General features: G+C 35.1%; 1 protein-coding gene across 1 annotated transcript in view; it reads right to left on the minus strand.

The window, feature by feature from the left end:
- LOC145693116 (uncharacterized) overlaps window positions 1–8,483 on the minus strand; it is a 137,556-nt gene extending 129,073 nt beyond the window's left edge. The window contains exon 1 of the mRNA XM_081768825.1: window positions 8,282–8,483. Coding sequence (XP_081624951.1) covers window positions 8,282–8,306 — 25 coding nt within the window. The 5' untranslated portion in view covers window positions 8,307–8,483. The remainder of the gene's footprint in view (window positions 1–8,281) is intronic.
- Window positions 8,484–15,419: the final 6,936 nt, after the last annotated feature.

A 15,419-nucleotide genomic window follows, 5' to 3' on the forward strand; every position in this document is an offset into this window, starting at 1 on the left:
CAATAAATTCATTTCGATTTAATTTCTTTTAAACAGCTTCAGGGGGTACACAATTGGATGGCGAACTGTGTCTAGGGGCACGCGAGAAAAAAAGGTTGAATAGCACTGCTTTAGAAGAAATAGAGTTCAGGGGAATCTAAGATAGTTTACTGAGGATACGTATTTAAATTACCTCTAGAAAGTAAGATAATAGGTATATACTGTATACAAGATGTTGGGTTAATGATGGTCGATATCAAATATATTACCTTTTTCATTCCACTGACACGTTTCATTTGATTTATACTACCAGTGGCGGACCTAGAAGATAAAAACTAGGGGAGGGGCAGCCTGTACCTATACTATGATAGGTATATATAAACTTTCAAAAATATATAAATAAAAACTTAAATTATTTTGTCACTGAAAAACTGGGGGGCCTAGGCCCCCCGGCCCTGGCCTAGATCCGCCACGCGCCACTGTATACTACCCGTTGAGACTAGTACGTCCAACATGGAACATACAGCTGGTTGGTTGATAGGATCATTCATCTCGAGAATTCTTTGTCTGATACACAACATATCTGAGCAGATACTACTAATCAAGTCTTAATTTGAATCAAATAAGAAAATTATGCATTTTAAGAGTTCCGAAACACTAACGAAAATGAACTGGAATACTAATGATGAGAATACATTAAAGTATACATTTGCTGCATTATTGGTAGGGAGCTTATGCCACTTTAAAAGTAGACTCTTAGTCATGCCTTCGTTATTACATAAGAAAGAACGGAAAAACAACAGATCACTAATCCCTCGAATATAGTTTATAATTTAATGTTAGATTTGCACATACTACTAATCAAGAGCACACATCCAGTTAAATTATATTCATATTCTGTAAATGTTAAAAATATATACTCATTAACCCAGGGGCGGATCCACACTGAGAAAAAAAGAACTAGGATTTCCGTGTGGATACATCGCATTTACGCGGGTGCGCTCCTTAAGTAATGTAATTTCATGTATAAAAGTACAGCAGGTGGGAACACCATGCCAAATCTGGAGTTCGGCGTTGAACTAGACTCGCTGTGATTGGATAATTTTATTGACATGATTGATTTCGTGTTTAAAAACTAATACTCTCCTAAGGTAGGGAGTCACAGATTTAGAAAGAACCAAGAGGGGACACTCGTAGGAAGGTAGTAACAACATTATATACCTAAGTTACCACCGTCGGAATTGGTATGGCGTTAATTCTAGATTTGAAATGGTGGTCCCACAATACAAAATTTTCGCTAGACGGTAGTGTAGATCGTACTACTGATGAAACAACATTACTTAATGTGGTGACGCGTGTAACCTCGTAAAAACAGCATTTACATGCCGACTGGATTATGCATTTTTCTCCGTGCAGGACCGACTTCTGGGGGGGGGGGGCGGTGGGTTGTCATACTGCTACTTCTAAGGGCTCCAAACTTTGGGATAGGTTTTATTTACATATATAAAAAATAAAGTTTCCTCTTCTGGAGGGGGCCGATCGCCCCCTCCCCTGGATCCGCCCCTGCATTGGGCTAAGAAAGAATCAACGGTAATATGGTTGCCTCCTAATCAAGAAGTCTTGGACTCAAATTTTCAGATCAATTTCTTTTCTTGATTCAGTTTACACATTGATAATCCATTGTAATATGCAGTAACAAGCTAGAGATTCAAGTAGTGTTGTTAAAATCCCATCCGAAGAAAATAATAATCAATAACGAATGTTTACAATACTAAATATTCTTAAATACTGTACTGAGTCTTAACGCATTTTATTTTGAAACTATTCTGTTCACGTAAATTATTTGTAGTAAAGAAACGTGGAGTTCAAAGGGTTGCTGTCCAGTTTTACGGTGTTTCTTTCATAATAAATAACCTTTGTAAGTTTATAAGAGGCTAATGGATAAATGTTCTGCAATATCTCGGTGTGATATATAATAACATCGAATATAAATCTTTTATAATATTGATTGTATCAAAGTAAATGTTCATCAGAAGTTCGTAGAAGAGGTCCTAAATGTAAACTGGAAATTTTAGTGGCAAATCATTCATTTAGAACAACAACTATAACAACAAAACAAGAATTAATATATAGCTAAAATATCGCTAAAATATTTCAGATGCTTTCTCACAAAGCCTAAAGTAAGATTAGATTAACATTTCCTTATACTTTTTTTGCTGAAAATACGAGCAACTTCCTGATTTTTGAAGATCAGTATTATTAGTGTTTATGAGCAAATATGCGTCACACAAAAGGAAATTTTTTTACTATTTTCTAGTGAAAGTTTGCACTTGGTAACATTGAAATCTGAAATTTTTAACGGTGAGTAACTCACGCTTACGCACACGTACGCATTCCGGGGAATACACAGTATATCTTGGTTGAGTCATTAGATATGAAGTAGATATGAATTTCATATGAATAAACATGGTTATCAACCTGCACACATCAAATAAAAAAATTGGAATTTGGAACCAATATATAAGCTATTTTTACTAATGTGTTAAGTAATTATAAGCAGCGCGTGTTGAATTGATTGATTTATGCTTTCATGATTACACGATACGTAAGAGAAATCAAGCCAATGACATTTAGCTTTTATGAAATTCGAAAAAAAAATTACATAATTTCGGCTGAGGAAAATTATCCTAAAAAGAAAGAAAAAAATCTTCAACTACTATTATTTATCAACAGTATATGATGAATGATTTGCTTCTGTTAGTTATCAGTAACTGGCAATTGAAGGAAAAATGTGTATAACAACTGATGTTATACAGAGTAGATGTAACCGAAGGATTTTTATTGAAGTTGGTGGGGGAGAAAGAATTTACCCTTTTTCCTATTTCAACCCTCAGCAATAGGGATTATTCTTAAACCTCAAAAGAAAACACACACTACGATTTATGAAAATCAAACTTTATCATTTTTGTTTCTTCCTTGCCTTTATTTTTTCGAAAGTCTCCCTGAAATATTTTCTTAATTTTGAGAATGAATTTACCGCGTAATTCTTGATCGATAATAGTTTTAAAATATTCTTAAGTCTCAATGAAAGTACATACCATGTTTAATGAAAACCCAAATTTTTAGAAGTATTAGTAAACACATTTTTATAAAGATAAAGGTGAATTCACAACATAGTACTTAACCGATTTGAACCACAAACATTGGCTAGCCTCAATGAAGCTGTATAATACAGTTCGTCCAAATCACTCAAAGAAAAATAATAATAATAACAATAATAATAATAATAGAAGTTATCATAGAATATTATTTTATCAAATTTTGAACCTGCGTAATCTTGTAAGTTGGGATGAAGTACGACCATTCAACCCCTTATTCTTGACCGATTCATCCCCAAGCAACAGGATTGAATATTAGGAAGTCCACAAAGAAAGTTCACACCAAATTTCACTAAAACCCACAGGCGTGCGCAGACCCTTGGATTGGGAAGGGGGGCAAATCAATAGCAGTACTCCTGAAGATATGCAACCACTTTTGTAATCATTATTTTCTTTATAATTTAATTTTTATTTTCATTGGCCCGGAGGAAGCGATGATTACAGACATAGGGTCCGTTTTTGGCAAATAGAATCCTCATTAGCTGAGAAAATTATTTTAACAATTCGAAAAAAAAGCAATGCCAAAACATTAGGTGGGGCGAGCGCCCCCACGTGCGCACGCCTATGCTAAAACCCAATAGCTTTCACGAAAATTATCCTCGAATAGACAGGCAGACAGATATGTGACACGTCGAATTGTAGAAATCACTTACGCTTGCTTCAATAAATTACATATTACATTTAAGGTATCTAAATTACTTTGCAATATCCAGCTGATATACGATAATCGAATTAATTCAATTAGAACCAAACAACTTACAATATAGAATAAGGAACATTTAAATAATCAAAGCAAATTTCATCAAGTACGGGAATATTTAATCGCGTTAAAGTGGCGGCGATATAATTTTATCAGATATATACTGTACACAGAATGTAGTATTTTCCTTTCGAGGATGGCTGTACATAATCGAAAGATTATATATATTAGGAGCCTGATTTTCGTACTAGGCACTACTCGTACACACAATATATTTTTGAAACATACAATTCGTTTGATTGTTTACTTGGATTTTAACGTCATTTTCAACACTGAGGTCATATAAGACCTGGAACAAATTGACATAGGATTCGAACAATATACACTGCTACTGAAATCAGCAACGAAAATACTTCACTCAAGAGAAAGTACGAACTATCAGGGAAGTAGTGTTCATGGAAAATGTGGAAAGCTTTCCCTGAGTAAACAAAATATTACATTAACAAAAAAATAACGCAATAATGATTTATGAATAAGTTAGAATATTCAGAATAATGCATTAGAAATAACAGCTTAAGCTAAATAGAAACTCAAGCTACACCTCTACTATCCACTTCGCTATCAATAAGCTTCTGAAAGCGCCTCATAAAACACACAATAATGCACTATTATAAAAGAATCACAACTAGTGTTGAGGACGACATAACAGAAGACTAGAAATAAGAGTTTCTAGCCTCGTCCTGTTAATTTTGTAGACGTCTTGTCTCGTCTAGATTCTCAAAAAAGCTTTTCTCGTCTCTAGTCTCTTTTGTAAATTTATGTAGAATTATTGATGTCTTGATTTTGTTTCTTCATTTCTTCTAGAAGTAATCATGATCCTTCCACGTCACGAGAAGTTCACGAAAAATATGATATAACATGTAAACCACATTTTTCTTATTACTGGAGTACATTGTGTAATTACTAGCATATCATTAAACGTTGATAAATACTCTTCACCATGTTTGCATAATCACTTCATCAATTTATGTTTTTATACTACGAATTCATGTAATACTAAAACAGTGTTTGAAATCTAAGACTTGGGTGAGAAGTAGTATTACCCCCCCCCCAGACTCGTGAAATATCTCATATCATCTTAAATTCTTCTTACTTCAAAATCTAACATTTTCTTTAATATGATCACCATTATGCTTCACAAATTAGCTCCTTTTTAAGTTCGCAGGCATGCTATAATAGGAGGATTTAAACACAAACGACTTGAACTTGTCCAATAATGCAGAAATGTCGATAAAGGATCTGCTAATTAACCGTTAAAACATATTTTGATACACACTTAAAAAACATTGTTAAGGATTCTCTTTCTCGCAGTATGCTTAATGGCAAATCAAAAAATGCTCAACTGGAATCAGATCAGGAGAGTATGAAGGCACTTCTTGTCTCGAAGACAAGACTAGAAATTTCTCGTCTCGTCTCGTCACGACCAAGCAAATATGTCAAAAGCTGCTTCATTTTGTTGCATTATTCTAAGTGCATACTATTTCGTACTTTATACGGTAGCAGTAAAGATCCCAGAGAGGAGCAAGAAGGCGAGCGTTTCCTCAGTTGCTACGACTCCTCCCTGACTGTTCCTCAGAAACATTGGATTATAGTGTAGGTCAATTTATATAAAACAATCGTTTCCGGGATACAAAAAGTACCTGCTACCCCAAACTCACCTTCCTCTCAAAAATATTAAAGCGTTGTCACTGTTCGGTAGAAATGTACATATTATTCATGAGCTTTAATTGCACATGTTTCTTTCCGTTTTTATGTGTGATTTTTATCTTTATTTAAAAAAAAAGCAAAAATCTCTAAAATCAAACCTTAAAGTCATTTTTACACAACAAAGTTTATCAATCGGTGCGTAACAGTGCGTCAAATCTTCCTTTAATGTACTTAATTCTGCGTTAAGCATCCAAAGCGTTCAAGCGAGGGTGTTTAGTAGCACGTGGTCTACAGCCTTGAAGTTATTTTAACATTTACATTTAGATTTATATATCATATATTGCTGGTAGCGAGGGGAATTAACTTGTTCATTACTTTACATCAATATTTCTCAAACTAGGAACACTCCTTATAGTCCCATGGTGTGAAGACCAGCAACGGAGGCACAGGTTACTGAAAGATTTACTGTACAGGCTGAAAGACATAATGAGAAATAGTATAGAGCCATGGTTTTCTTGTTAGATGAAGCTATTATTTTTAATGCATTGTTTTTGATATTATGTATTATTCTTCAATTATTATTACATAATTTATTTTAATGCTCAGCATTCCCACAGCTTCCATGAACGCTACGCCCTTGATAATGGGAAATAATACATCAATATAATTTCGAATCCAGAATCAAGCACCAAATGCATATCCAACAGATGAGGAAGACACGGATTTCTGGTAACACACACGAGAGACGGATATAGAAAAGACAGAGGAAAAATGTCTTCACTATATTATCATAGCACAACTTTGACGTTGAGCTAGCGCAGCGGTTCCCAACCTGGGGTATGCGCCGGAAAGACTGTTCACATATTCACTGAACAAAACAGTTATAGCATAGAATAATTATATTCCTAGGAATATGTTTACTCTATGGTAAGGGTTTACTGTCGCTTGGCACAAATGGTCCAACAAATTTTGCCGAAATTTTTGTCATATTGTGTGTGCTCAGATCAAACGAGATGGTTCCTCTTCCTCCAGACAGAGGAAACAGAAGTGGTGATATAAGACACACTCACACCGGACGACAGGAGCTCGAAAATTAGTTCATTCGTGAGAATTTTAGAAATATTTTCGGAATATTCAATTGTTTCAGTTTTTGCTTTAGCACCACATGATGGGAAGTTTCTTTAATTCTTTTGTACAGTGATGATTTTAAGGTTCAGAGGAAAATTCCTTTCCCCGGAGTATTTCCCCAATCGTCCTCAACCTGGGTTGAAATAGTATTTTGACAGTACTACTTTCACCCCCACTTATTCAAATTTCCCAGGAGAAAGTCTTCTGAACTCATCACTTTTTCCGTATATGGACAGCTTCATAATTATGCATTACTTGATTATAAAAATTCAACTTAATTTACCTATTATTACTCGTACACACTAAAATTACAACAGTATTATTGACATGAACTTCTCGTAACCTGTAGTCTCTGACACTAAATTCGTTCTCGACGATCACACCAAAATGAAAACTATTATCAAACACGACAATTTTATTCCTAAACACATTGTGTGAGCTATTGCGTTGATACTCTAGTAGTTTCTACATTAACAGGAAGTAGGAGAGTAATGAACTTCGTAATAAATTCATGATTGCTTCAAGGATATGTCGCTGGACCTGGGATCGATACGGAATGACTCACGTTTAAGTCAAGCGTTATAATTATACATTTTTCTTTGAGGAAAATTTAAATATAAGCACTACCTTATCTACATTTCAATTTTATTTTATTTTTCTATTATTAGCTTGTTATGAGAGAGAGAGAGAGAGAAATCAGATATTGTAGATCTTTTATTGCAAACGTTAAATTGACAGTACAATGATTGTAATAGTAAAGAAATATTAATTTAGGAATTAAGAGAGTGAACGAAGAACATAGTTTTTCTGTAGGCTAATGCAGGAGAATAGGTTCCTAACCAGAAATTGAATCCGGTACCATGCACAACTAAAAACGAGTGTAGTAATCAGTCTGATTCTCTGGAGGCCTATTCTATCAGTTTCTAGTACCTCCGGATAGACAAGTGATTAGCATATCAGCTTTCTATGCGTATGATCGCCCACTCGATCCCCGGTAAAGCTCCTTCGTGGCTAAGCGGTTAGCGTACGCACCTTTGGCGTGGGAGACCCGGGTTCGATTCCCGGCGGGAGCTCATGTGGTTCGGATTCCACGTTAATCAGTAGTTCCCGTCCCATATACCCTCGCTGCTGAAAGGGACGTTAAACTCAAAATCAACTCGATCCCTGGTAGTCACTTGTGTACACACAAATGGCCTCACGCCAAATTAGGTCTCGCCTTACATGTACAGTCTCGCCGCTGTAAATTACAAAACCTTAAACAAGTATAAACAAAGCCTTTGGTTACTTATGCTTTGAAACAAACGACCGAAACAATTTTCTCTTCTTTATTTTATTTATTTATTTATCTGGACTTAAGATGTTGAGATCAGTACACGTTTTCGAAATACTAGCAACACGGCCACACACGCGCCAAACTATGAAAACAACACTAAGTATGGAATTGGAGCTGTACACCAGGTCCCGTTATCCTTGCAGCAGTATTTCAAGGTAACGAGCGTTGTTCAAACGTACCTGATAACGGTACAGACTGAAAATCAATCAACAATACGCATCAATATGTTTTAATCTTCGGAAAATAAACTATAAGGAAGAATTTTCATATACTCACCTCGCTTGTGTTTTCGGTAATTCATGTTCCTTCTTTTTGTAAAATAAACACTAATATGAGTTGGTATTCTTGCTGCTCTCGGAATGAAAAAGAAAATACGAACCACTAACAAACAACACGCACACCTTTCACCGCAGCAGAGAGCGATCAAGGTACCCTACTTTCCGGCACGAACGTTCCTTTGCAACTGGAACGCGTGTTCTCCAAAGTACTGGAAGGAGAAAAAGAGAGAAAGCCGGCATTGAAAACCGAAAAACTAGAAGGGGGGGAGAGGGGAATAATATGAACAGGTTCAAAGAGGGGAAGTTTCTTTTCGTTCACAGAACAGTGGTTAAGTTCCGGTGAGCTAACCTTGTTTCCTTTTTATTCATGAGACAGACGTCGTCAGTATGTTATAAACTCATATAACTTTTTTTTCATGTAATATATTGTGAGAATTGTTGTCTATGTAACTTTTTTTAAGTGAAAGAAAATTGTTCATTAAATTATGTGGATTTACTACATTAGTTTCTTAAATGTGTAAGTACTATTCACAACGTTACAGCAAAAACTTTTTTTCTTCATCAAATAAGAGATAAATAGATTAAAGTTTAGTGGCACATTCAGCAGCGAGATTATATGAGACGTGAACTTACAACTTAACGTAGCATCCGAATAACATGAGCTCCCACCTGGAATCGAACCCGGATCTCCCGCGCCAAAGACGCACACTAACCATATTGACACGAAGGAGTTCTTTAAATAAGGGGAAAAAGAGTTCCTCCGTGGCTAAGCGGTAGGCGTACGCGCCTTTGGCATGGGTTCGATTCCCGGCGGAGCTCATGTGGTTCCGATTCTACGTTAATCAGTTAGTCCCATCTCATATAACTGCTGAAAGGGACGTTAAATTCAAAATCAAATCAAATCAAATAAGGGGAAAACTATCTCGTACATGCAGACCAGAATCAGATATAAATTTTTCTTCTTACCCATTTTGTCAGACTTAATTTTCATTTCTCATTCAGCCCTTGTGAAACTAGAAAATGGGAATCAACCTCCTTTTAAGTATCTTGTGAGCGAAACGCCCCTTTTCATCATTTCATCATACTCGGAATCTTAACTTAAATAAAGAATAAGGAGGATAATGTACTGAGTATGTATCAGATACTCAATAAGATTATGATAGAGTATATATACACAGGGTGTTAATGAACTATACCAACAAACTATAAGAGGTGATTCCTTACATCAAAATAAGAGAAAAAGTTCATGTGGACCTACGGTGAAAAGTGCATAGTTTCAGAGCTAGGGCTGTCCAAAATCGCGAAAAAGCCAAATTTCAAGAGGCCCTATTTCGAATTCGAGGGATTGTGGATGGTGGTCCTTATCAGCGTAAAGGAAGCCACGCATGAGGATCTAGTGAGAATCTAACTTGGAATCTTGTTCCCCTAGTGTCGTGTGGATTCTCCATCGCGCATGTATGAGAATTGCGGGTGGTCATGATACCATTGCGTGCAAATGTAGCCTCATGTGTAAATAAAGTGTATTGCAGGACGTCTATGTGTACAGCCAACCATTCACAAAATTGTTCTCCACTTACAAAATTGTTCTCCACTTACAAAATTGTTCTTCACAAAATTGTTATCACTTGGATGCATATGTTGCATGGTCTGCACATGGATGGGTACAAGCCCTCGGAGACTCCACTCTCGCATTTGTGGAAAATCAAGCTGACGGCTAATGCACCGTGTACTGGTGGTGGAACTCTGTTGTACCATTACAATAATGTCTTCCCTTTCCTCAAGTGACTAGACATCCTTACGTTCTGATGTTGCGTGTACACTGAGTAGTGTTCCGGATTCACGTAATGTTTAAAGAAACCCGGGAAATAATCTGGCACAGAGAGTTCGTCAATCAGGCACAGGGAGAGATTGGATGACCTTGTCTATAGCCCCATGCTTTCTTTGAGACTAAAGAATAGTTTTAAATTATATTCGATCAAGAACTATGCGGTAAATGCATATTCAAAATTAAGAAAATATTATATATAGTGGCGGATCCACGATATGATCAAGGGAGGGACTAAACCAGGGGCGTAAATAAGGGCCCCGCAGACCCTGCATTGCGGGGGGGCCTCAAGCCATCAGGGGCCCCAAATCGTGAAATGGAATGTAGAGAAGGGACCCCACTCCATGCTGTCTGCGGTAGGGCCTCCAAACCTTTAGTTACGCCACTGGACTACACCATAGTTTCCAAAAAATGAAGGCAAGGAAGAAACTAGAAAGATAAAGTTTGAATTTCATAAATCATAGTGAATGTTTCCTTTTAGAATTGCACCTATTAGTTAGAATATGGAAATAGGTAACGGGTAAATTCGTTCTCCCCCATCAACTTCAATAAAAATTGTTCGATTGCATCTACTCAGCATAATATCAGTTGTTATACACATTTTTCTTTCTACAGAGTATTGCTTGTTATTGGTAACTGACAGAAGGAGAGCATTCAGCATATAAAGACAAGACTTGATAAATAATAGTAGTTGAAGGTTTTTTTTCTTTCTTTATAGGATAATTTTCCTGAGCCGAAGTTATGTAACCTTTTCTTTCGAATTTCAAAAGCTAAGTGTCACTGGCTTGATTTCTCTAACGTACTGTATCTTGTATTCGTGAAAGCATAAGTCAATCAACCCAACATGCGCTGCTTATAATTACTTAATACATTATATAAAAAAGCTTAAGTATTGATAACAAACTCCAATTTAATTTTCATCTGACGTATACAAGGCAATAATCATGTTCACTCATATAAACTTCATACCCAGTAAAGTCTTCAAGTGACTCAACCTTGATATACTGTATATTCCTCGGAATGCGTACATATGCATAAGTGTAAGTTACTCACCGTTAAAAAAAAAAATATATATATATATATATATATATATATATATATATATATATATATATATATATATATATATATATATATATATATATATATATATATATATATATTAATGTTACCAAGTGCAAACATGCACAGCAGAAAAAATATTTTTTTCCTATTGTGTGACTTGTCTTATTGCTCATAACTGCTAATGATATTGATCTTAAATATTCAGGAAGTTTTTCGTATTCTCAACAAAAGTATAAGGAAATTCTTACTATAGGCTTTGTACGTAAGCATCTGAAATATTTCAGCGATATTTCAGCTATATATTAATTAATACTTATTTTGTTGTTATAGCTGTTGATGTGAGTAATTTTCCACTTTACAGCATTGAGGGCCTCTTCTAAGAACTTCTGATAAACTTCTACTTTGATACAAATAAAATTATTGATGATTTATATTCGCCGGCATATTGCAGAACATTTATCCGTTTACCTCTTATTAACTGACAAAGATTATAAGAGCACCGTAAAACTGGCCAGCAACACTCTGAACTCCACGTTTCTTTACTACAAATGATTTAAAATAATTTGCTAAAACTTAGTGCGCTATTGAAGAATATTTAGGATTGTAAACATTCGTTATAGATTATTACTTCCTTCGGATGGAATTTTAATAACATTACTTGGATCTCTAGTTTGTCGCTGCATATTACAATGGATTATCAATGTGTGAGCCGAGTAGAAAAAAGAAATTGATTCGAAAATTTGACCCCACGACCCAGAAGTCAGCCATGTTACCATTGATTCTTTAATAGCTTAACGAGTATATATTTTTAACATGTACAGAATATGAATATAATTTAACTTGATTTTTGCTCTTGATTAATAGTATGTGCAAAGCTAACATTAAATTATAAATCATAGTCGAGTGGTTAGTTATTTGCTATTTTTCCTTTCTTCCTTATGTTATAACAAAGGCATGACTAAATCTACTTTTACAGTGCCATAAGCGCACTATCAATAATGCAGCAAATGTATACTTTCACGTATCCCCATCATGAGTATTCCAGTTCATTCTCGTCAATGATGGTTCGCTAGAACCACGTCTGTGAAGTTGTCCCGCCCACCTAACGAATTTTTCTTTTTTTTTATCTACATCGTTAGTTTACGTTAGTTTTGCTAAAATTATCGTTCGTTTTGCAAAAATAACGATTTTATTCGAGAAATAAATGGGCAGGCCAACTTCACGGTTCCCCGCCCACAAACGAATTTCAAACGTTTTTCATATCACATCGTTAGTTTATCGTTAGTTTACGTCAGTTTTGCTAAAACTATCGTTAGTTTCGCAAAAATAACGATTTTATTCAAGAAATAAAGTTTCCCGCCGACTGTGAATTAGCCCGCCCATATTAAATTCTCATATAATTCCAACTCACATCATTAGTTTATCGTTAGTTTACGTTAGTTTTACTAAAACTATCGTTAGTTTTGCAAAAATAACGATTTTATTCGAGAAATAAATGGGCAGGCCAACTTCACGGTTCCCCGCCCACAAACGAATTTCAAAAGTTTTTCATATCACATCGTTAGTTTACGTTAGTTTTGCTAAAATTATCGTTAGTTTCGCAAAAATAACGATTTTATTCGAGAAATAAAGTTTCCCGCCAACTGTGAATTAGCCCGCCCATATTAAATTCTCATAAAATTCCAACTCGTATCGTTAGTTTACGTTAGTTTTGCTAAAACTATCGTTAGTTTCGCAAAAATAACGATTTTATTCAAGAAATAAAGTTTCCCGCCAACTGTGTATTAGCCCGCCCATATTGAATTCTCATAAAATTCTGACTCACATCGTTAGTGTATCGTTAGTTTACGTTAGTTTTACTAAAACTATCGTAAGTTTTGCAAAAATAACGATTTTATTCGAGAAATAAATGGGCAGGCCAACTTCACGGTTCCCCGCCCACATACGAATTTCAAAAGTTTTTCATATCACATCGTTAGTTTATCGTTAGTTTACGTTAGTTTTGCTAAAACTATCATTAGTTTCGCAAAAAAAGGTGATTTTATTCGAGAAATAAAGTTTCCCGCCAACTGTGAATTAGCCCGCCCATATTGAACCCTCATATAATTGCAACTCATATCGTTAGTTTACGTTAGTTTTGCTAAAACTATCGTTAGTTTCGCAAAATAACGATTTTCTTCAAGAAATAAAGTTTCCAGCCAACTGTGAATTAGCCCGCCCATATTGAATTCTCATATAATTGCAGCTCATATCGTTAGTTTACGTTAGTTTTGCTAAAACTATCGTTAATTTCGCAAAAATAGCGATTTTATTCAAGAAATAAAGTTTCCCGGCAACTGTGATTTAGCCAATCCATATTGAATTCCCTTAAACGTCCTACTTATATCGTTAGTTTACGTTAGTTTTGCTAAAATTAACGTTTGTTTTTGAAAAATATCGATTTTATTCGACAAATAAAAGTTCCCGCCAAATGTAAACCCCAAAAGCACATTGGCATACGTAAGAAGTATACAAAGCACATACTGGACACATTCTCATGTACTGTACCTGAGTGAACATGATAGGCGTATGCCTGCTATGTAATTGTATTTACATTTGGCGGGAACTTTTATTTCTCGAATAAAATAGTTACTTTTGCAAAACAAACGATAGTTTTAGCAAAACTAACGTAAAGTAACGATAAACTAACGATATGAGTTGGAAGTTTATGAGAATTCAATATGGGCGGGCTAATTCACAGTTGGCGGGAAACTTTATTTCTCGAATAAAATCGTTATTTTTGCGAAATTAACGATAGTTTTAGCAAAACTAACGTAAACTAACGATAAACTAACGGTGTGATAGAAAAAAAAGTTTTGAAATTCATTTGCGGGTGGAGAGCCGTGAAGTTTGCCTGCCCATTTATTTCTTGAATAAAATCGTTATTTTTGCAAAACTAACGATAGTTTTAGTAAGACTAACGTAAACTAACGATGTAAGTTGGAATTTTATGAGAATTCAATATGGGCGGACTCATTCACAGTTTTCGGGAAACTTTATTTCTCGAATAAAATCGTTATTTTTGCGAAACTAACGATAGTTTTAGCTAAACTAACGATAAACTAACGATATGAGTTGGAATTTTATGAGAATTCAATATGGGCGGGCTAATTCACAGTTGGCGGGAAACTTTATTTCTCGAATAAAATCGTTATTTTTGCGAAACTAACGATAGTTTTAGCAAAACTAACGTAAACTAACGATATGAGTTGGAATTTTATGAGAATTCAATATGGGCGGGCTAATTCACAGTTGGCGGGAAACTTTATTTCTCGAATAAAATCGTTATTTTTGCGAAACTAACGATAGTTTTAGCAAAACTAACGTAAACTAACGATAAACTAACGATGTGATATGAAAAACTTTTGAAATTTATATGTGGGCGGGGAACCGTGAAGTTGGCCTGCCCATTTCTTTCTCCAATAAAATCGTTATTTTTGCACAACTAACGACAGTTTTAGTAAAACTAACGTAAACTAACGATACACTAACGATGTGAGTTGGAATTTTATGAGAATTCAATATGGGCGGGCTAATACACAGTTGGCGGGAAACTTTATTTCTTGAATAAAATCGTTATTTTTGCGAAACTAACGATAGTTTTAGCAAAACTAACGTAAACTAACGATACGAGTTGGAATTTTATGAGAAATCAATATGGGCGGGCTAATTCACAGTTGGCGGGAAACTTTATTTCTCGAATAAAATCGTTATTTTTGCGAAACTAACGATAATTTTAGCAAAACTAACGTAAACTAACGATGTGATATGAAAAACTTTTGAAATTCGTTTGTGGCGGGGAACCGTGAAGTTGGCCTGCCCATTTATTTGTCGAATAAAATCGTTATTTTTGCACAACTAACGACAGTTTTAGTAAAACTAACGTAAACTAAGGATACACTAACGATGTGAGTTGGAATTTTATGAGAATTCAATATGGGCGGGCTAATTCACAGTTGGCGGGAAACTTTATTTCTTCAACAAAATCGTTATTTTTGCGAAAGTAACGATAGTTTTAGCAAAACTAACGTAAACTAACAATACGAGTTGGAATTTTATGAGAATTCAATATGGGCGGGCTAATTCACAGTTGGCGGGAAATTTTATTTCTCGAATAAAATCGTTATTTTTGCGAAACTAACGATAGTTTTAGCAAAAGTAACGTAAACTAACGATACACTAACGATATGAGTTGGAATTTTATAAG

The sequence above is a fragment of the Thermobia domestica genome, chromosome 8 (assembly GCF_964235325.1).
Source record: "Thermobia domestica chromosome 8, izTheDome1.hap1.1, whole genome shotgun sequence".
Lineage (NCBI taxonomy): Eukaryota > Metazoa > Arthropoda > Insecta > Zygentoma > Lepismatidae > Thermobia > Thermobia domestica.